The 23,620-nt window shown below is 43.8% G+C and overlaps 2 protein-coding genes across 2 annotated transcripts; both read right to left on the bottom strand.

Annotated features, from left to right (window-relative positions):
* Nucleotides 1-2,662: 2,662 nt before the first annotated feature.
* On the bottom strand, nt 2,663-14,932 carry qsox2 (quiescin Q6 sulfhydryl oxidase 2). Its single transcript, XM_056592670.1, has 12 exons — nt 14,560-14,932; nt 13,477-13,577; nt 13,132-13,180; nt 10,845-10,950; nt 9,807-9,897; nt 9,431-9,576; nt 9,175-9,321; nt 8,862-8,991; nt 8,555-8,677; nt 6,743-6,893; nt 6,143-6,331; nt 2,663-4,621 (listed from the first exon to the last, which is right to left on the bottom strand). The coding sequence occupies exons 1-12, from the start codon at nt 14,798-14,800 to the stop codon at nt 4,095-4,097; spliced, it is 2,001 nt and encodes a 666-aa protein (XP_056448645.1). The 5' UTR covers nt 14,801-14,932; the 3' UTR covers nt 2,663-4,094.
* Nucleotides 14,933-17,510: 2,578 nt separating this feature from the next.
* On the bottom strand, nt 17,511-23,376 carry gpsm1a (G protein signaling modulator 1a). The gene is made up of 3 exons (XM_056593293.1): nt 23,146-23,376; nt 22,240-22,416; nt 17,511-17,611 (listed from the first exon to the last, which is right to left on the bottom strand). Exons 1-3 carry the CDS (start codon nt 23,374-23,376, stop codon nt 17,525-17,527), a joined length of 495 nt encoding a protein of 164 aa, XP_056449268.1. The 3' UTR covers nt 17,511-17,524.
* Between the last annotated feature and the right edge of the window lie 244 nt (nt 23,377-23,620).

The raw sequence follows: 23,620 nt of genomic DNA on the forward strand, positions 1-23,620 counted from the left end.
CAGCTAGAGAGATGTGTTGTCATGTGTTTTGGTGGAGTGGCTTTGGAGGGATGGCTGAAGGGGAGCGGGACGTTTTTTCAGTTGGATGCTTTCAAAATCTAACTTACACTAGCTGGTTTCTCCAAATGCCTACCCAAGCCTTAAGGAACAATACCAGTCTGGGAGATTAAACCCTGGCAGCCGTCTCTCCTGGATTCACTTAAACATCCATTATCAATATCATTTGGCAGAATTACTACCTTGAACTGATTCTGCCGAAAAGCATTAAGCTTGTGCGTGCCTGCATAATATGTGAACAATACAGCCCTACAGTCTTTAGGAATCAATGTGTGTTGGTCAGTGTCGATTTTGTGGACAAAATATCAGTGAATCGCCAATACAAGATGTTATTTCTCAAAACAGAACTGTTATTCATTGTTGTCTGGTCCGCAGAGAGCTGGAGGGGAAAACAAAGTTACAACATCATGCAGACCTGTCAATCTTCTGTCTGAATATGCCACAATATTTAGATCGCCTCACAAAAGAACAAATACTAAGTATGTGAACAAAGTGCAAGTGTTTTTGGGGCCCATGTGATCCATCCTCAGTACCAGCCTCATTAGTAGGCCTATATACACGAATACTATGTCAGACCGATAACATAAAGATATGAAGACTCAAAATACAATACCTGAAATATTCATTGTTTACCTACCTTTGATGAAATGTTTGCTGCAGGGATGGGTGTTCTTTGAAGGTTCGCCCGTCTTTGACCTCCCCATGGTACGGCAAGTCTAACAGCACAAATCCCCACTCTGCTCCTCTCTGTGTTTCCTTTCTCAGATGGAGCCAAACCAAGTATTGTCTCCTCGTCGGTTAGTGCATCCGATTGAACAACACCTATCCAGCAATTTTTGGCTAAACAGACGCGGTACAAAGAACTGGCAGGCTGCAGAAGAAAGCCTTGTTACTAAGGATGGAACGTCAAGTGAAAACCATGAATTTTTAAAATGCATGAATCTAATCGGTAAAAGGAACTAGATGATAAATGATAATTGTAACCTTTATATGAGTAAAGCCAGGAGAGAAGTCTACGATTGTTTGATCACCCAGTACGATATTTGTCCTGATTGATCCATTGTGCTGGCTAGTATTAAGGTGTGGATACCCATATATTGATCTGAATTAGGGCATTCATACCATAGTGTACTGAAACTATAGGTCTAGTTACCCCAGTATTGACCCAAGTTAGGGTGTAGGCAACCTTGTTATGACATAAATTGGGTTGTAGGCCCACATACTTAATGTTCAACAGGATTAGGGTCAAAGGTACTCTAGGGTTGGACAGGGTTAGGGTGTAAAAGTACCCTGGTGTTGAACAAGTTGAGAGGGAAGGTCATCTTAGACCTTTGGCCGAAAACCAGAAACTGCAAGGGGATGAGTTACACGTTGATTTCTGTTGAGTTACAGAGATATTCTACCGAAGGAAACTCATTTAAGAGAGTGGAAGAAGCTTTCACAAGGTGATTTAAATATGTTTAGTGGCTGGTCCATGAGGTGTTGATTGAAAACCTTATTTTTACTGCTTACAGCCAATTTGCTGCTTACAGATCCCTGTCTTCTGGAAGTTGATTGGTCAAAATAAATGTTTCCTAAGCAAGTGTAACGCCCTATCCCCAAAGACTTGCGCACAACTGCCATCATACTTGAGATATTAACCAACATTTTTTAATTGAGGGGCTAGGGTTAGGGTGCGTCTACCGTTGAACAGGGTTAGGGTGAAGGTACCCTAGTGTTGGACAGGGTTAATGTGCGTGTACCGTTGAACAGGGTTAAGGTACCCTAGTGTTGGACAGGGTTAATGTGCGTGTACCGTTGAACAGGGTTAAGGTACCCTAGTGTTGGACAGGGTTAATGTGCGTGTACCGTTGAACAGGGTTAGGGTGAAGGTACCCTAGTGTTGGACAGGGTTAATGTGCGTGTACCGTTGAACAGGGTTAGGGTGAAAGTACCCTAGTGTTGGACAGGGTTAGTGTGAAGGTACCCTAGTGTTGGACAGGTTTAGTGTGCGTGTACCGTTGAACAGGGTTAGTGTGAAGGTACCCTAGTGTTGGACAGGGTTAGTGTGCGTGTACCGTTGAACAGGGTTAGGGTGAAGGTACCCTAGTGTTGGACAGGGTTAGTGTGCGTGTACCTTTGAACAGGGTTAGGGTGAAGGTACCCTAGTGTTGGACAGGGTTAGTGTGCAGGTACCCTAGTATTAAAGGGAAGGTAACCTAGTGTTGGGGTGCAGGTACACTAGTGTTGGACAGGGTGCACCTAACCTTGAGTTCACCTGAATTAAGGCATTGGTTTCCCAGGGTGGATCTATCCTACAGATGAGCACAGTTGGGGTGTAGCTACACCAGTATTGGGGTGTCGACATTTTGTTTACTCTAGTTATTGTGTAGGTGATTGAAATGATGTAGTTAACCTAGCGTTCAGTTGGGTGTAGAATCCTCATTATATTTGACCCTAAATGTTCCCTTTAACCACAACTGTAAACATGACAGGTCATTGAGGCTAGATTAATTAATTAAAAGGGTATATTAAATAGAACTCTTTTCTGATATTCCACTCATAAAAAAAATAACTTGACTAAATTTCTTATATTATATATCAAATATTTTCCAATCCTATGTTGTCAATTGGTAACTGGTAACTTTCTGAACCTTTGGGGATGGGTCTCAAAGCATATTCTTTAATCCATAAAAATATAAAAACATGAGTTCACACATTTATTTAGAGAACAAAACATTAATTTACAAATCTACACTCAACTGATTACAGAAGGAAAAACTAAGAAAACTTAAGATCATTAAGACGTTGTCATACAAATGCACTTTAGTTAATATTTAGCAGGTTTCTATGCTTACACTCAAAAATAAACTCCAGTTAATTTATAGAAAGGTATCATGGAGGCTCTTCAAACCTCAAACCGTCAAACAAACACATTTCAAGTTGATAACAAAAACAAAAAAAAAAACACGATCCTGAAATAGGTTGACTGTTCAAAAGGACTGACTCAGATATTTTTGGAAAATAAGACCATTTGCACAAATACCTGCTTCACCGAGGGTTTCTATGAAAACAACTACATGCTGGATTACTGTAAAGTAAATTTAAAAAGTCAGCAAAGCAGAGGTTGAATAATACTTGTTCAAGAGCTATAGAACTGACTGTGGTCCTGGTTAGATAGAAGATCTAAGGAGAACGACCATTTCATCTCATGATCGGTTGCTGGACTTGCCCGAAATGTAAAACGATACAAAAACTGAGACTTTTGTAAACGAAATGGCTCTGATCTGGTTCTATGCAATACAAAATACAGTCAGTTCTATAGAGCTATTCTATAGTGTTTTTATCTTCTGTATATTTTCTGTTAGCTTCCCTTGAAAACAGCTACATTGAGGTTTACAAATCCTGTTTGACGTGATCCTATACAGAATGTAAGAATAAGAATTAGGAACATAATGGGATCAATCATCATTTGATTCAAGTTATATGAACCCTGCTGTAATACCTAACAAAAAGCTGCAATGCCGACAGAAAGAAGACTTTGCACTTTGTAGCCAGTTAGCGGTTGTGTTTTATCAATCTATGGCACATTGTGAGCTGGTCCCTGGTCAGCCGTGATGCTGCGGCGGCGGCGGCGGCTGTGGCGCCCTGCCAACTGAATACGGCTCATCTAAAAACAATCAGGCGTGTGAAGTGGATGGCAGTTTATTATCCTCAAGAAAAAGTTCCACTTTAGTTCAACACAACCGAGACCAGGCAAAAGCCCTTTGCTCAGGCCCACAGTCCAACACACATAAAGCTCTGTCAACTAAATGGTGTTTCAAAAGTCTCCATGTTGATTCTCCCTGTTGTCGTGTCCACTGACCCCCGGAGATCTGTGACGACGTCTGCTTGGATGACGCGTGTGGTGCGGTGAAGTAAACCAAACGCAGTCCTGAGAGTTCTGTGGAGGGCGTCGATGCATTACTAAAGAAACCTCATCCTCCTGTCCAAGAAATATATATACCAAAAACCATGTCCGATCTGGGTGTCAACCAACCCCAAAGTCCGGTTCCGGGTTACACGTGGAGCCGGCCGTTCTTGAGCTTCCAGCGTCTCGAGCGGATCTTGAAGAAGAAGAAGAGCAGCATGAGCATCAGGCAGGAGCAGACGTACAGGACCAGACACAGGCTCATGTCAACGCTGGTGAAGCCCAGGATCCACCCTCCGGAGCCGGAGTGGAGCCGGACCTGGGCCCCCTGGGCTCCCCCCCCGTTCAGCACCACCGCCGTCGCCCTGGGAGTGGGCTGCTGCTGCTGCTGCTGCTGCTGCTGCTGCTGCTGCTGCTGCTGCTGCAGGGCCTGGACTGCGCCCTGGGGTTTCTGGGGGGCCTGGGGAGGCGCCAGAGGGGGGGTGGGCAGGTGGCGTTGAGGCTCGGGGAGGTAGCGAGGAGAGAGGTTGCCGGCTCCGTAGTGTTGTCTGAGGAAGGCCAGGACCTGCTCCTCGTTCCACGTGTGGACGCCCTCCTTCTCCTGGTGGCAGGCGGGGCAGAGGGCGGGGCTGGGCCAGGGCGATTTGGGGAACACCGGGTCGTCACTGAGGGAACCTGCAAGACACGGATGTTAAAGGGAACCCCATCATGACTTATGTTAGAAGGAAAGGGATGGAGTGGGATACATGTAGTGCTGTGGATGGATCATGGTCCAAATCTGAACCAACATGCAAAAAGGTTGGAAATCATAGGTTAGAATGTATACATGAGCTCAAATCTATACTTAAAAACTACTACTTGCTCAAACAGGGTGTTTGGTTCTCTGTAAAGACATTACAACCAATAAAAAAAAATGTTTTATCTCTGTCAGCTCAGTTTTTGTGATTACGTCACAAAGTCAGAGTGGATGACATTACACAGCCTTTTTATATTTAGTCCCACCACAAAAGATGACCTTTTGTTTTTTTTTTACTCGGAAATATATTTCACACGTTACGCTGTTTCACATCTTTTAACAAATAAACCAATCCAGTCATAATCACCGCTTCAAACTGCCCAACCAACCACTTCAAATAATCAATCAAGGAACCAATCAAGGAAGAGATGCCCTGATGGGTAAGCAATGAGGTGAGGGTGGTCTAAATATAAATAGTATCATACAGAGGTAGGCGCGCAGTCGACCAAAACAGACGTTCCCACAGAGCATTTCACTCACTAATAGATATCGGATGGCTGTGGCCTTTCTAACAAATTCCGCCCAAATGTGAGCTCTTAGCTCTCACCTTTAATGAACTACAAGCAGTTATTTTAAAGAGTGGCCAAACATTAACAAGAAACCTGCAGGACAGAACAATGCAATAGGGATTGGCTGTGATCGATCTTAGTGGCTTCCTCCTGGAGCCAATCAGTAAAAGCATCTAAGAAACCTGCCTTGTGCTTAGTGGAGAGGGTGATACAACCAGTGTGGGAGCTGCTGTATGAGTCTATAGTCGTTTTTACACTGACAAAAATGCCCGCCCTTTTCCCGGCATGGTCCGCGTGTTTACACTGGCCGCGGTAATATACCGCCCTGATTTTGCACCCCAATTTCCCCTCTCGAACCCTCGACATATTGGGGGTTTGACATTCATGTAGATGTGATTAGACGGCTTCATGGTAGCAGGGGTGGGACCACCAGGGTAGAGGTGTTGCTAGGTTTTCTCTACAACGCAGCAATATCAACATGAGTAGTTCTAACTGGAGATAAATAATATGTGGTCAGCAAAATAAAAAAAATATGGTGGCGTTTTTTGCCATTGTAAATATTTAATCGCGTTTGCAGCAAGTCATTCTTAATTGGCTTGAATAAAAAAAACTAAAAAAACTTTGCAAACGATTCTGAAGAGGTCTACTCTCCTTGCGTAGTCCCGCCTACTCCAACGAACCAAGAAAGCCAGCTCCGTGACGAAGACGGAATATACCCCCTCGGTTTTACACAGGCAATACAGTGACATTTTAGGGTGTTTCAAGCCGCGACAATACCGGCTTGGCAGTGTAGAAATGCCTTACGTTATGTTTTTGAGATTTTGTGTGTGTGCACACGTGTGGGTCTGTGCGTGTGTGTGTGTGTGTGCGTGCGGTAGTTTGTGTGCGTACCGGCCAGTCTGCTGTTGACCTGGTTGTGTTTGGACCAGAGCCAGATCACGGCATCCTCCGTGGTCTTGACCTGGTCCAGGGACTGGGCGGCCATCTCCTCAAAGTGACGGCCACACTGCTCACAGCCGAAGAACGTCCCGATGTAGCCCCGCATAGCGTTCAGGACGGCCGCGGGATCACCCTCTAGAGCTGGGACACAGTACCACGCAATACGTGTTTCATGATTACAACAAACATATCCACTAAAAACAGCCTGAAGTGCCCAGAAAGCCTTCTTGTTGTTTTGTGTTGTGGCGGGAAAGGAATTCTCTGGTGAAGAGCTGGAGCCTTCAGATGGAGATCTCTGCAGGTGTGCTACTACTCATATTATCACCCCTACAGCAGTAGAGGACAGAAAAATTATACAAGCATGATTTGTAGAAAACATACAGGAAGCCCCCCCTTCCATCACAGATGCTTGATGTTTTCAAACCGGTGGTTTGTGTGACCACAATATCACCAATGCACAGTGTGTGTGTGTGTGTGTGTGTGTGTGTGTGTGTGTGTGTGTGTGTGTGTGTGTGTGTGTGTGTGTGTGTGTGTGTGTGTGTGTGTGTGTACCTGTACTGGCCAGCAGCTTTGGGCTAGCATCGTACTGCACCGTTAGCATGTGGAACAATGTCCACAGAGAGCAGGGGTAGCCTCGGAGCCCTGGCCTGCTGCCCTGGCAACCAACCCAGCGAACCTCCGCCCCCAGGGACAGACTGGAGATCTTGGGAGACAGTAGAGGAACGCTAGTTAAAAGAATATCCTCATTCAAACCTCAACGTGTGGCGTGACAGTAGGTGCCACACCAAGGGTCTTTCCTCAAAGGACAAACTCATACATAATGTTGGCTTCAAAAAGCCAGTCGATTCTTTTTTAATTCAGCAGTCACCACTTCAAAGGGTTTCATTCTCATATCATTTATTCTCTCATCAGCTAACTGCTAAACACAAAACATAATTGGTATCCATTTCTGCCCAGTTTAAATTCAAAAGCAGAGTAAGCAATAATTTCTGAGTTCCTGAGTTTTTGTAATGCTCATATTGACTGAGCCAATTGCATACTTCATTGCACAATTAAATGCGATGAGCAAGATCATTTTTCAAGTCAAGATTGTACAAGCGTCTTAGCCCTGCCCTAGCCTTATCTACCTCCTATTCACAGCTGTAGATAATGTTATGTGGGCTAGTTTACAGCTGTAGATAATGTTATGTGGGCTAGTTTACAGCTGTAGATAATGTTATATGGGCCAGTTTACAGCTGTAGATAATGTTAGATGGGCTAGTTTACAGCTGTAGATAATGTTATATGGGCCAGTTTACAGCTGTAGATAATGTTATGTGGGGTCGTTTACAGCTGTAGATAATGTTATATGGGCCAGTTTACAGCTGTAGATAATGTTATGTGGGGTCGTTTACAGGGGATAATGTTACACTACCAACCATGGTCAAAACAATCATACTAACAATAATTGTATAAGCATTTTGAAACTATATAACGTAACAATACACATTATAGGTGTATGGTATGTCCCCCCATCAGATAGCTTAAGGGTTGAAAGTGTCTTTTATATTATTAGAAAGATATTGGATATTCAACAGTTATTCACGCTCGTAATTAGGGCGATGTGATGTTTGGAACTGAAGACGGGTCCCTGCTATGAGTCCCTTGTGTCTAGCGGCGTTTTCCTGCCAAGGAATATGGTCAGACAGTAGCCCTCCTCTCTATAGAGCCATCGTCAGGGCCATATTGCTACACAACAGGCCAATTACAGAGTACCTTTCACTAACCAAAAGCCTCGTTTAAATTATTTTTTATTCAACCGGAGATGTCTGCTTTTTCCAAATGTTTCCAAAGGATTCAAATTGGTGTATAGAAGTGTGTCCCACTAGCTGGGACTAACAGTTAAAAGCAGGTAAAGAATTATGTGGCCATTGGAGCTCTAGTGTGGGTGTACCACTGTATATAATACAGCTACAACTGACTTACCACAGACTGTATAATACACCATCAACTGACTTACCATTGGTGCATATTGGTGGAGACTATCACAGACAGTTCAACATCTCAATGAATAGAAAAACAAAAAAACTCTTCAATTCTCTTCAATTTTTGGTATTTCGGACATTAGAGTATTTATTCTCGTTGGAAAAACCAACGCAACCCTTCCTTCTGCCACACATGGTCATGTTCAGAATGAATCAGCATAGGGAAGGGGGGCAGTCCGTGTGTTGTCCAGAGAGAGCGATGTAGTCAACTACATAAACTACATGCCGTAAAATACATCGCTATTGAAAATCCTAAAATAAATAAATGACGTCTCTACTGGATGACTGTTTTTGCGTGTTTCCCCGGAAGTTAGAAGGTAAAGGGCTTGTCACTACTGACCCTCATCTTATCGTCCACCAGGTCTAGGATGGCCTGGTATGGGATGCTCTCCAGTGGTAACCTCACCAGCCAATCCAGTAGGTTCTCCATCACCTTCTGCACAGAGGCCCTCCCTGGATACAGCTTCACACACACACACACACACACACACACACACACACACACACACACACACACACACACACACACACACACACACACACACACACACACACACACACACACACACACACACACACACACACACTAAACAACCCAGGCACAAATTGAACAAAAGTGTTTGACGCACACAAAGGATGGAGGGTACCTTAGCAATCACTGTCACAACGCTTTTGAATGTCTTGAGCTCCTCCCCTCCCAGAGTATTGTGGGTAGCCAGCTCAACTCTCAGCAGGTAGTGCAGGGCGGACTCCAAGTCAGCCATGTACACTTTGGAGCTGGAGAGACCAACAGACAGATGGATGGACAAGGCAGACGGACAGGCAGACACGGATAGATTAAACAGAGAGAGAAGCATTTAAAGACAATGCATTTCCTGGACTAATAACAGCACAAATCTAACAAACACAGACTGGAGCAGACTCTCTGGACAGTATGATTAGGATGTGCTCAAGTCTCACCTGTCAAACTCCCTCCAGGGATCAGTGCTGTGATGCTCAGACAGCGCCCCCATGTGGTTGGGGGCGCTGTGGTCCTCAGTCTGTCTGCGCTGAACTCCTTGCAACCCTCTCAGGAAGGACGTGAAGAAGAAACGCAGCTGCATATACCTAGATGAGCGAACAGGTATTGTATTGGGTCTACTGAAATAGCATGTGTGTGTGTGTGTGTGTGTGTGTGTGTGTGTGTGTGTGTGTGTGTGTGTGTGTGTGCGCTCACAAGTGCAGGTGGGTGTGTGTTCCATTGGGATGTAGCAAGTAGGCTGATGGGAAGGCTGTGATCTTCAGTTTATCCACTAGGGGGGTGTCTGTAGACAAAGCTCTTCTCACTACAATCCCAGTGTACTTCGACAGGTCCAGTATTACCTGCGGATAAATAGAAGGGTAAAGAGTACTGTACGTACGGACAGGATGACAAGTGTTGTAGCTTTTGCTTTTGATGACCCATCAAGTGTGTTGACGGTGAGTGTGTTTTGCTATGGATTTCTTTTCATCCGTGGGTAATATTTATAATGTGTATGTGTTTTCAGATTTGCAAGCTACATTCATAATCAAGTATCAAGTATCACATGTGCATGTGGGAGTGGATGTGTTACCTCTTGTCCTACGTACGAAGTTGGATGCTCAATGATAATGGCAGTGTAGTGGGCTGACTTTTGACCCAAGAGAGGAAGCAGGTCGCCCAGACTACAGACAGAAGCACAGACAGACAAGAAAAAGATAAAGTCTCATCCCGCTTACACCATGGCCACTTGAGAATCATTCAAATATAAGGGTCATTATTGTTGCAGAGTCCATCTCAAAATGTAAAGTTTAGCTTGTACCATTGTTGTGTTCCTGGAAACAGAAATGATCAGACCGGAGAAATATAGGCTTCTGACTAATGCCCGGAACCAACATGAGATTTCAATGGAACGCAGACGTAACCCTATTAGTACATCCAGTAAATAGAGGAGATCTTAATAACAACCTGTCTCACAAGCATATTAACGTAGTCCTGCCATGTTCCATCAGCCAGGTTGTTACACAACGTGGGATTTACCAAACTGAATGACACACACACAATCTTGTTAACTGCTAGTATTTTACAAGTAAAGGGGTTATTTAAGCTCATGGCATGGTGTGCGGTGTTGATGTATTTTTAGTGGACTGATGTGGTGGTTTTGTTTTGGTGTTTGTTTAGATGTCTTGTTGGTGGCGTGTTGCGGTGTCTGCAGTACAGGCGTTATTGTTTAATTAATGGTGTATCGTTATTTATAAACGTCTGTTTCACTGATTTGAATTTGAATACTCAAAACGGCCAACCGAAGTGACGCAGCCAAATAAGTAAGAAAATAAAGAATTAAGAAACTAACTGTGATCAAACTGTTTGATTTCCAAGAGGAAAACAGCACAACATGCCGCAACATTACCATTTATTTATAACTGTGCTTTGTTCTAGAATAAGCTTTTCTTCTTTGAAATATAACACATCAGGTAAAAACATGCAAGCTTAACCCAATTTCTATTTGTCTCTAAGATACCGCCTATGTGAGACTGAGGGCTGCTGGTTTTGCAGCGTGTTGCGTATCGTGCACTTCTCTTGAGATACTCCAGAGGGTTTGTGTCGTGGTGCTGGTGTGAGCGGGTCTTACTTGAAGGGTTCCAACGGTGGACAGTGGTCGGGCTTCCCAAGCCTGGTGTGGTTCTGGAGGAAATTGATCATCAACTCTCTCAATGTCTGCACTCCTCTATCAGCACCTAGACGAAGCAGACGAATAGGACGGACCGGCCGATGGCCAGACGAACATGCAAAGCTTAGTTTGGTTAAAGGACAATTCCGGTATTTTGAACATTGAGCCCTCTTTCTGGTTTGTCTAGGATGAAATAGAGTGGTTAACACCGAAATGTTGAATATTGGTCCTGTCTCGGGTATTTGGCTACTTTCGAATCGCCCCTGGCGGTTTCACAATGGCTGGCTATGGGCATTCACAAACCTGTCCTTAAAACAACCCTAAACGTTAGTTTTCAGAAAATGTAAACTCATCGAGTGGTTAGTGGTGTTCGCTGATGTTCCTAATCAAGTATCGTAGCGAAATACAGTTTCTGTCGTGTTTTATTTGGCATTTTGTTTTCGCTCGGTTCTACCTTATGCCGCTTTTCCACCGCACATGTAGCTCGACTCGACTCGACTCGACACGGTAGCAGCGCGGGTCGTTTTCCACCGCAAATAGTACCTCCTGGACGTGGGCGGGGTCGGCCGCGCGAAAGGGCCGTGACGTATTTTTGTACGCGACGCAAACAACACCTACGCAACCCACACATGGACAGAACCCACATAACAACAATGGAGGACCTCGATAACATTACTATTATTAGCTGGCATGTTGAAGAAGTTGAAGAAGTGGAATATGTTGGCTGCGGCGCTGCTATGGCTGTTACCAGCATGGTTGCCATGTCGCTCTCGTGACTTCGTCACACTCTCTGGCCGGCCGTCTGCCGACGTCACCTTTTAGCATCGGCTCAGCCGCTTGGAACCTAGAGCGAGGCGGTATTAGAAAAAGCAGCCACTTCAGGTACCAGATACCATGTTTTCGCGGTGGAAACGCAAAAAATGCGAGCTGAGTCGAGTCGAGTCGTGTCGAGCTGGTACCATGCAGTGGAAAAGCGGCATTAGTGTTGATACAGAGAACCGAGCGAAAAGACTACAACCAGCCCCCCTTTCCGTTTCTGGTTCGGTTTCAATGGATTCACAAAATGCCAAATAAAACACAACATAAACTGTATTTCGCTACGATACTTGATTAGGAACATCAACGAACACCACTAACCACTCGATGAATTTCACATTTCTGAAAACGAACGCTTAGGGGTGTTTTAAGGACAGGTTTGTGAATGCCCATAGCCAGTCGTTGTGAAGCAGCCAGGGGCGATTCGAAATTAGCCAAATACCCGGGACAGGACCAATATTCAACATTTCGGTGATAACCACTCCATTTCGTCCTAGACCAACCAGAAAGGGGCTCAATGTTCAAAATACCGGAATTTTCCTTTAAGGCTGAATAAACAGACTACTACAAACGTAATCTGATTTTACCACAGAGGTTTGGTCAAGGGAGGACGGGACAGGCGTGCTAAATTAATCAAATCCCATTTGATTAAATCTATACATGATTTATCAACAGGTATCGGTTAACATCAACATGTCGGTTTGCAGTCTTGAAGTTATTTTTGCATTGTTAAAGATCCCGTTCGCAGGACTGTCGTCTTAAGATATTTACATCCTTTATTTAATCTTACATAAGTCCGAAAGTGTGTCAAGTCTCTACAAACCAAGACCATGCTCTTGTGTATGTATGTATGTATGTATGTGGTGAATCAGCTGTATCCGGATGGTTGTGACAGAAGTATCTGTGTTCTGCTTTTTGAGAACACACCATGTGAATAAAACTTCCCACCCCTTCCCGTCTCTGTGGTCGTCGCTGCGTGTTGGAAAGAGACGGGCTGGTTAAAGTGTAATTCCAGCGAAAATTTAACCCAGGGTCTTTGATTTGGCATGTAAGACCATCAAATAAGAAACATGGAGCTACCGGTGAGGCACAGACTTGGAAAACAGTCTTCTTTAACTAAATGGTTGATGCTTCGTTTTATGTGTAGGGACCCAAATCATGCTACTGCAGAGGTGTGGTGCTATTTTGAGCTATATAAGTGGTTAAAAAGAATGCCGATTTTGAAGCGTTCGCTGTGCTCCTAGCCAATAACATGGAGGACAAACATTGCACCGGGCAAACTCTATACTCGATTTTCAATGAAAAAAGTATCTGCATATCTGCTTATTTGATGGGTTTACATGTCAAAACAAAGACCCTGGGCTCAATTTTCGCCGGAATTACACTTTAACAATGATTTCTTGAGTAGTTAGATAGAGGAAGGAAATTTCACCTCTATACGTCTTTCCCAAGTCAGCAGGGGATGCATGTGCTCCAAAGTACTGCAGAGAAGGTTCAGACATAGTCGGTTATTTAACAACAACCAACACTCACATCCAAGCAGCATAACTCCATGCTATACATGACGGTAGAAGAGGACATTTATAACACACACTCTGATGCTAGGGTATCAATACGTGCTAAATATAAATGGATGGAGCATTGTCTTTTATATAGAGCATCCTTCGAGAGTCGTACACATTCCCTATTTTTACATACTCTGAAAGTAGGGTAGATGTGACCACTATACATATTTAGAAGGTGTTACAGAAAGGTGAAGTAAACTACAATTACTTACTCTGAAGGTAGGGTAGAAGCTTACTCCATATTCCTTGCAGATGTCAAAGTTGTCATCCTGGGCGCAGTCCACCACAGCAATATGAATAATGGTGTCCCAGTCTGTTGGGAAAAGTGTTAAACCTGGTAATGGTGCGACAAAAGCTCCTGGGATCAGGATAAGATACACTATATTATATTGTGCACTATTGGTGTCCCTTCCATGTTGCTATTGGACAGTATTGATTAATAGTCCTCTTACATTACTGTGGAAATGGGAGTCAGTCCGTGATTGTGAAACCACTCCAACCCACACAAACTCTATTGTTTCCTGCACAGTACAGGTTCTGTAACATAGTTGTTGTACTGACAACCAGCTCCCTTAAATTATTTGTGTCCACATTTACCTCCAGGTGTGCTTATTGGGGACTGTCTCAGTGATAGAAAAGCTCTTCAACAGGTCAAGAAACTGACACTGCACAGCAGAATACTGATATTGTGTAACGTTACATTAAAAAAAACAATAGAACGACATTCACTTTATTCTGAAATAACACAAATACAATAAAGAAGAACAATCTGAGAGGGCCAGTCTACCAGCTGTTCAAGATTAATTAAAAATTTCCAAATAAGGCCTCTTATTGTCTATATAACTACATTATGTCTCTGGTGAACCCGAGAAGCTAGCTCTTCTCCAAAGCAAACCAGCTACGGACATCTGATATGGATCTAAGTCCGTAACAGGTGATGGTGCTGACTAACTAACTGATAACTTACATATTGATGATAAGCTAATCGTTACAGCCCTGTTGAATGTTAATGATGCCTCTTATTGTCTGAATAACTACATTATGTATCTGGTGAACCAGAGAAGCTAGCTCATCTCCAAAGCACATCAGCTACAGTCATCTGATGTGGATCTAAGTCTAGGATGAAAGAATAAGTCCTTGTAAATATAACGTGTAAAGATAACGTGGATGCTAGCTGATTACACGCATAACATTAGCTCCCATGGAAAACGTGTGTGTGTTTAAAGAGCTTACATCTAGCTTCTCAATGGGGTTAAAGAAGGCTTGTTTTGACGGTACACAATAACACGACCCACCTTGGACGTCGAGGGCTAACGCCTTCCACGTAGAGGAGAACTGGATGCAGTGTCCACACCAGGAGGAGTAGAACTGGACCAGCCAGGCCGAGGAGGAGTTGCTGCTCACGGACTGCTTCAGGCTGCCGCTGCTCAGGAGGACCAGCGGGTCATCCTCGGTGTAGAGGCGAGCGGTCCCCGCCGCCGCACCGCACGTTAGGAAGCACAGGACCACCACTCTGAGCCGAAAACCCCCTGCCATTCGTATCGTTGAACGGCGAATTTTACGGAGGACAATGTGTGTTCGGCTTGAATCTCATTACTAGCTGTGCGACTACATGGGAACAGCTGTTGCTACGTGGTGTGACGCGTGGATGACGTCTATAAGGTGCGTAAAAGCAAACGCATTCTCTGCGCAAATCAGCGCAGTGAAATAACAACAAGGAAGTGCGTTCACCCCCCCCCCCACCATGGGACCGATGAGATCGAAAAATATGAATGGGTTTCAATGGAGAGAAAGTAATTATTTTCTGGTCCCAGTCTTTATGTGCCCCGGATTACACATATGTTGTTTGTGGATTTAAATGATAATTTTTCATGCAAAGACAACTTAACATTTTTTGAACATGTGAAGAAGTTTGATAATGTTTTTTCCAAGGGAAGGATAAAAGCATCGAAAGAGGTGAAAATCATTATAAATTGGGGCATGTGGAGAGTTTCACTTATGCCGATGGGGATATTGTCGCTCTTGTCCACGCCAGTCGCAGGGAGCGTGACGGCACATAGTCTTTCTCATTGTGTTTTCTCTACACAGCCTTTAACTGAACAGTTGCACAATAAACGGTCAAACTCTTGACATGAAAATTATCATTTAAATCCACAAACAACATATGTGTAATCCGGGGCATATAAAGACTGGGACCAGAAGATAATTATTTTTTCTCCATTGAAACCCATGCATATTTTTCGATCTCATAGGTCCCATGGGCTCTACCGAAAGCGGCGTGACTTTTGTTGTCATTCACAAAAATTGTTAATGTATTCTGTCCACGAGTTTGTTAATAGGTCACCGTGACTAAAATATTAATTATTTAATAATTAATCCTTATCCTTGCAGATATTGGAAAATTGGTCTGGCAATATCAATCTAGATAATTGCTTGATTTTGCAACTTGGAATATTCACTTGCAATTTGAAAATCTCTTAAGAACTCCCTAGCTGGTATATTGCATACTAGCAAAATCAATTCTTTCAAAGTTACAAAAATGTATACACAAAAAGTCATAACATATCTTATTTGATGTCAACCTTTAGTGTATTTTGTCACTTTTTAAATTACATTTGTTATTTATAACAGATAATTCACATTTATTGACCATAGAATTAAAGAAAATGACAATGACTTCTCCAACAACATCATGTTTCAAGTGAAATTGTGAAGATAAATCTACAATGTTCCAATCATCAAACAGTAATGTGTCGTTTTGTGTTAACAAGCTCCCCAAATCAGGTTAAGTCATGTTTCAAGTCAATGTCTCTTCACAGGCCGCCATTAGACCAACATGTCATTCAGTGGAAGAGACAGTCAACAGGGAGCAGTCCATGGCTGTAGGCCTTATGGTGTGTGCACCTGCCATGAAAAGAGAGGCTGCCTGAAGGAAGGAAGCCTAATGGATAAACTCAGGCAATTCAAGAAGTCTCTCTACGGAAATAGTTTAAGTTTAAGTTTATGGAAACCGAAAATAATGAGCCTGTTACCTTGACATGCATTATTTAGCTTATTTAAATTAAGCTGTTTTAAAGTAAACATATGCACCATCCATACTAAATCAAATAATAATTATGTTATTTAAAAAGAGAGCAGTACAGCACTTGTCCTTTCCTGCTTATCTTGAGGGGACAAGTTGGGGGGGGGCTCATCTCTCATGTTGTTCTTCTCTCACTGGATCCAGGCAGGTCTGAGGGTCTCCAAGAAGGTCTGAGGGTCTTAAGAAAGGTCTGAGGGTCTCGAGGAAGGTCTGAGGGTCTCCAGGCAGGCATGAGGGTCTCAAGGCAGGTCTGAGGATCTCCACGAAGGTCGGAAGTTCTTCAGAAAGGTCTGAGGAACTTCAGAAAGGTCTGAGGGTCTGAAGGGGCGGAGTCCCTTACACCACCAGCCATTTTCATTGGTCTTTTAACAACAAGAATATTCAATAAGCACCACCATATTCAGCAGCTGAGTGCAATGGACACTTTGTTGAAGGCCTAAGGTACATGCCTGTGTGTTAGGTTGCTGTACGGCTAATTCAAGCATTTATGATAGAAATATTTAAATCCAAACCAAAAGTAAAATTTTCCCAATTAGAAGCCTCAGGTAAAAAAGACATGGAGACATGCATTATTAGAGTGTATAGCAGGCATTGGTGACATGAAGCATTTGATACTCCTGTATATAGTTTGAATAGCTTTGAAACCTTTTAGTTTGAGCTGTGTCACATGTTCATCATATTTTATCCAACCCAGTGTTGACAGAATATGAAATGCAACCAATGAGAGCTGTGTTTGGAATCACCCCTTAGGCCAGTAGCAGTCGAGGGATGAACTATACTCATTATTTTCATACAGTATAATTAATCACATATATTGCCCCAATACACACTGAGTGAACCTTTATGATTGTGAATATGTAACAGAGCGAAACAATATCTTTACTGTAGCAGACTGCATTTATTCTAAGGTCAAGATAGCCAAAGCAACTTGGCTGCTGGCAAGATTGGAACCATACGTTTTTTACTACAATAACCACCACAACTAAATTGAATGAAGTTCGACAAAATATCACTGTCATAAAGGATTACCTTAGTTTTGGATGATGGTGTGTGTGTGTGTTTGTGTGTGTGTGTGTGTGTGTGTGTGTGTGTGTGTGTGTGTGTGTGTGTGTGTGTGTGTGTGTGTGTGTGTGTTTGTGCTTGTGTGTTTGCATAGGTGTGTGTGTGTGTTTGTGTCTCTAGCCCTCTTCCTGACTGTCAGAAACCGGGTTGGGACCTTCATCCGTATCTGGCATCCAACATCTCTGGTCCTCCATCCTCCTAGACTACACACACACACACACACACACACACACACACACACACACACACACACACACACACACACACACACACACACACACACACACACACACACACACACACACACACACACACACACACACACACACACCACACACACACACACACACACACACACACACACACACACACACACAAAGAACAGAAGAAAATAACTGTTATGTTGTGTGTATCTATTATGCGAGCAAACATATCGAAATATATAAATAAACATTTGAATGAATAACATCTAGAATAAAAAAATATATATTTTGGTTTCTAGGCTGTTTGACTGCATCTCCCATGTGTGATGAATGGACCCCATTTGCAACTTTACCACGATCTAATTCAGTCTATGTAATATAATCTAGTATTGTCCACCCCACCTGGGCCCCGTTTCCCGATAACTGTCCGTCCACACCAGAAGCGAATTGAGCGACCAAATCGCCGGAAGTCATTCACTTTCTATGGGCAAGAGCGACCAGAGCGACCAAAGCGACCAACGCTACCAGCGGCCAAAGTTGAGCGACCAGAGCGTCAAAAAGAAGTTGAAAACTTTTTAACTTTATGCAAATGACTATTGATGCGCTTCAGCGGCCAAAACATGACAGCCAATCGGCATGTAGACGCTCTTCGCTTGCGTGGATCCCAGGGAACACCGGCAGGCACTTTGGTTCATACCTACCTTTATCCAGCAGAACAAAAATGTCGGCTGAAAGTATTAATCGCGCGTCTGTACCTGGGCCACCGGTGTTGTACTACCAACCCCTTTTTTCAGTTCAGAGATTGAAGATTGAAAATCATAGTGGTTTGGGGATACCAAGTGATGCTAAGCGGGGGAGTATTTTTAATTTAGACGTTCGTTATTAAGCGGGAAATCATTTTAATTTGCTATCCATGCACCCATCTCACCAACCAATCGCGTGTTTGTAGCATGCTTTAAAACAAAACCAAAAAAGTTTTTGAATCTGGCACATAACAAACTAATCGACAAGACGAGGGATAAATGGACAAGGATATATCTCTTAGTCTTTTATACTCTATTCCCCACTATTCACGGAGCCTGAGGTGGAATTAATGTTAATTAAATTAGTCTAGATAGATATATAGCTAGAAATTCTTTATTAATACCAAACGACACAACATCGTCGGGAATCCATTTAGGTGGTTCAGCCCACACAGGACAGTAGCCTACAAGACCACACAGAAACAAGTATGACTGGACATACACACAATTACATCACATTAAAACTAGACACGCTGTTGATAGATAGATAAGACGATAAGCCTAGATAAGATAGATTGTTCATTATTTGCCTTGCGGAGCCAACCAGTCCTGTGCAACGTAGCAAATTAGCCATGTGGCCAATGTCTATTTGTTTGCAGTGCGACGACATGAGTGCAGATCATGATTTGCAGATGCAGATCAGTGAACATATTTTTCAACTAGCCTTACTACAGCACGCAGGGTTTTTTGTTCTCGGTTGTAATTAGCATACATTTTAGGATTTCTTTTTTAATATGGGCGGAATCACGTCCTACTTGTGTCGGAAGCACTTTATCCGAACAAGCAAAACCGTTCTCGGCAATATGGCCAAGGTGTATGGGAGAGTTCACTATTTGATATGGCTGTCTGTAGGGCCTACTAAACGCATACGGTTCCTTTAAATGCGTCTGCATAATTGAATTGTACGTCATGAGCGACTTGAGCGACCAAAGCGAACAGAAAAATTCGCAGCGAAACTTTGTGAGCGACCAGAGCGTCTTTGACGCTTTGGTCGCTCCTGGTGTGGACGTACAGTAACGATGGATCTTCGCTCGTACGATCATTCTCCCGATGGATCTTGCGATCCATCGATAATTTCTTTGGAGCGTTTCCCGAAACTCCTCTTAACGTGAAACGCGCATTCGCTGCACTCACGACGTCGTAGGATTGTAACTGTCTACTGACACGGTGCTGAAATGGGCTCCGTAGAAGGGGGAGACGCAGGAATGTCGCAGGAAAATTGTTTTAAAAAGGGTTAAAATATATCCTCATCAAGGACAACAGCAGAGTAGCCTATGAAAAAAATAGACTGCAATTATATGAATGCTAAAGACATTAAAACACAATTGATTAGGCTTAAACCGACATATATCAATCCTAATCCTGAATGCACTGTGCGTTTCACGACATTTCCCCCCCTGTAATAATTCCATATGACCAAAAATTAAAAATAGCTTGTGTGACAACTACATTTATCTTAATGGGCTGATTTCTGAAACATGCTTTGCGCAGCAAAGAGAGCCGACTTAATCTGATTCCGCATAAGGGTTTCCTTGATTGATAATTTGATTGGCTATAGAAGCACCTACGGAAATAGGGTAAGGTATGTATTGATGAGGAATGAAGCCCACCGTCTGGCCCGGTGCATCGTTGAGCGCACGATCGGGAGGTGGAAGTTGCGCTTTAGATGCCTTCACATGTCAGGCGGAGGGCTCCAGTTTTCGCCGGCCAAGTCATGCGCCGTGATATGTGTGACGGGCGGCTATGTTGCACAACATTGCAGCTAAGGCTGGGGTGGCATTGCTTGAACCGGAGGACGTTGAGGACGATGTGACGATGAGGAAGATCGGTGTGAGGACGGCCTCCCTCATAACTACGCGGCTGGTTTTCATGCGCGTCGAAGAGTGATTGAGACTTTTTTTTAACCCCCTCCACCCTCCCACATGTCACTAAACATTCCCGTCAACGTGACCAATCCCCACCATATCCCAGCCTTTGGCCTGCTCCTTTGCTTGTTTTTTATAATTTATTTTATTTCTTTATTTTAATTTTTTAATTTTTTACATTATTTTTATGCTACGTTTTATGAGTAGCCTATGTCAGTCTGCACAAATCCCCCCACTTTCTCTCACACATTTTGAGTGCCCTGCCTGCGCAAACATTTTCTGGACTGTCCCGTTTTATTTGGCCATTTGAACATCTTATTAATAAATTAATTAATAATCTTTATTAATTACCAACTAAGAACATAAAGGCGCAATGCGTTTTAATAAAACGCATCCAATAGACGGAATGTCCGATGGTGTCGCCACTGAGGCTATAGCTGACGATGCTCTTAGCGTCCTACGAGTACCTACGAGCACCCCTGGAGTACTCGTTAGCTACGAGCGTTTTCAAGACGTTCGTTCCCCACGATGCTTTCGGGAAACGCGGTGAAAACTCTACGATGCCCTTTCGACGCACTTCACGATCCACTTAGGCTAACGACGCTTTCGGGAAACGGGGCCCTGGTCTACTTATCCCCCTGTTTCTTTACAATTTTCAAACCGAGTCAAACCCATGACAGAAACAACACTGCTGCCAAGATAACAGGTCTCCCCATTCCCAACTTCTCAGAGCTCAACTGTAAGGCCGTCACATACATTGCCTCAACGTACTGCCCTATCGGCCAAGGTACGGGATCCTGAAGCCCCAAAAGGCCCGTTTTGGCCCAAACCTGGGCCCGTAGCCATAGCAACCCTAAACACAGGGACTTGCAAAGGGAACTAGTGCACATGGTCTTATGTTCTTAGGGTTTTTCGGGATGTCACTATTTTGCGCTGCTGTGTTATGCTTTATGTATTGTTACTGTACAGGTGTTGTGTGATGATATGTCTGTTGTAAGTTGTCCTCGCATTTTTTGTCTGTTTGTGTGTGTGTGATGATGTGTGTGAAGTGCATTGCTGGTTTCTCTCTGATGTAAAGTTTTGTGGAAAATAATTCCCCCCTGAGGACAATACAACTGAATAAAAAACAAACAAACTAACTAGCTAAATAATTATTAAACATATCTTTTCATGTAATTAAACGGCACAAATTGTTTGATTTTACGCTTGATGAATTGCATGGTTTAGATGGCAGCAAAATCACAGCGTTTCAAGACGAGCAGACAATTCTTTCTAGGTAGGGCCCAGTCCTGCTTGACCCTTAATGCTTTGCATCCTTAGACCTACATAAATAAGATTATATATACAAAACTTGAACGCCGAAAATGAATGTAAATGTCAAATGTAAGACAGTCAGCTTTCAATCAGTAATTGTTAGTGATGTGACGTGTGATTTGCTGACTGCAAATTTAGTGGTCGGAGTATTTGGCACATAGACCTATCGACAAACATGGAGCAGGAGTAGGTAAACAATAAATGATCAACCCATTCTCACGGAGATATATGTGAGACTGTCACGTCACGTCATTTTATCTATTCATTCGTGATCTGGGAAACGTAATTTGAATTTTTTCGTGCCAAAAGCACAAATATCAAACTCATTCTAAAAAGAAGAGGTGAAGCAGCTAAATTATTTCCGTCGCGGTTTGCCTACAGAGCAGCGCATCTGCATAAAATATATCCGTGAATTGTCACAATTTCTCAGAATCAAAGGTGAAAGTAGAAACGGGTGGCCAAAAGCTGTCATATTGTTAGAAATTTGAAATTGGAAATTGAAATTACATGTCCCAGATCATGAATAAATCGATTAAATGACGTGACAGTGTCATGTATTTCTGTGAGAATGGGTAGAAATGATATGATATAACAGAGTTAGAGTGGCGCGGTGCCAGCCCTTTTTAATGTGGTTTGTGTTGAGCACCTGGTAGTGGATCAGCATGTTGTAGAAGTCTTGGCTGGTGTCCAGACAGCACGATCCACACACAACAGCCGGCCCCGGAGCCCTCTGATCCTCCATCCTCTGCCGCTGAGCCTCCGCGATCAGATCCAGCAGCTCCTCGGTCTGAGAGTGGGACACCTCCTTCACACTCCTCCTAGCCTACCAGCAGAGCAGCAAGGAGAGGTCAGAGCACCAGCAGAACAGCAAGGAGAGGTCAGAGCACCAGGAGAACAGCAAGGAGAGGTCAGACCATCCGGAGAACAGCAAGGAGAGAGGAGAGACAACTAGGAGCAGAACAAGGAGAGACGAGAGAGGAGAGACCAGTAAGAGCAGGACAACAAGGAGAGAGGACAAACCACTAGGATCAGAACAAGGAGAGAGGAGAGACCACTAGCAGCAGAAAAAGGAGAAAAGAGAGAGGAGAGACTGCTAGGAGCAGAACAACAAGGAGAGGGGAGAGACCACTAGGAGGAGAACAACAAGGAGAGAGCACTAGGAGACGAGAGACCACTAGGAGGAGAACAAGGAGAGATGACAGACCATTAGGAGGAGACCAACAAGGAGAGAGGAGAGACCATTAGGAGCAGAACTAGGAGAGAGGAGCGACCACGAGGAAGTACAAAGGGACTAAGCATTGAGGTGCAGAACAACGAGGAAAAGGCCGCTTGGAGATGCTGTTAACAGTGTTGTAGTTTATAATGTGTAAAATATATGATCCAGCCCATTCATCTTCTAACACTAGCGGTAGACCACCAGGCCCTTGACTATTGTGAGTGTCTGGATGGTGGTAGTTTAAGTCTGGGTGTTATTCTGGGCTCTCGATGCCCAAGCCAACCTATGAGCAATCCTAGCTCAGGCAGCTCAGACAGACACATGTGGTTCTGTTACCTTGTTGCTGAAAGTACGTATTCTGGGCCCATTGGACTCTGAATGCTTGGGCGCGATCCTCGGACTTGTGGCACTGGGTGCTTTGGTGGAAGGACATCCCGTCCCGGATCTAGAGGCCAGACTGAGGATGTGACGCAGTGGGGAGCGCGGCGAGGTGCTCGGTCTGGGACTACAGGATGTAGGTCCTACAGGTGCGGCTGAACCAGTGTCCCTGTGGGGGGTGGGACTCATTGACAACACCCTTCCGTTGTGATGGGAGGAGGGGGAGGTGGTTGAGGACGAGGAGTTTGTCGGGGGAGGTGCCTTTTCTGCCATCAAAGCAGCGTAGAAATCTGGGAGGTCAATGGTTATGTTTTCATCAGAGGGCGGTGCTAAACCTAGGCAGGAAATGAAGGCAGCAGAAGTGAGCAAAGTACAGGTTAAGTTTTGGCCAACAGAAAAATACCATACAGTAATGTGGTGTATATTTACTAAA

This window comes from Gadus chalcogrammus, chromosome 6, assembly GCF_026213295.1.
Source record: "Gadus chalcogrammus isolate NIFS_2021 chromosome 6, NIFS_Gcha_1.0, whole genome shotgun sequence".
Taxonomy (NCBI): Eukaryota; Metazoa; Chordata; class Actinopteri; order Gadiformes; family Gadidae; genus Gadus; species Gadus chalcogrammus.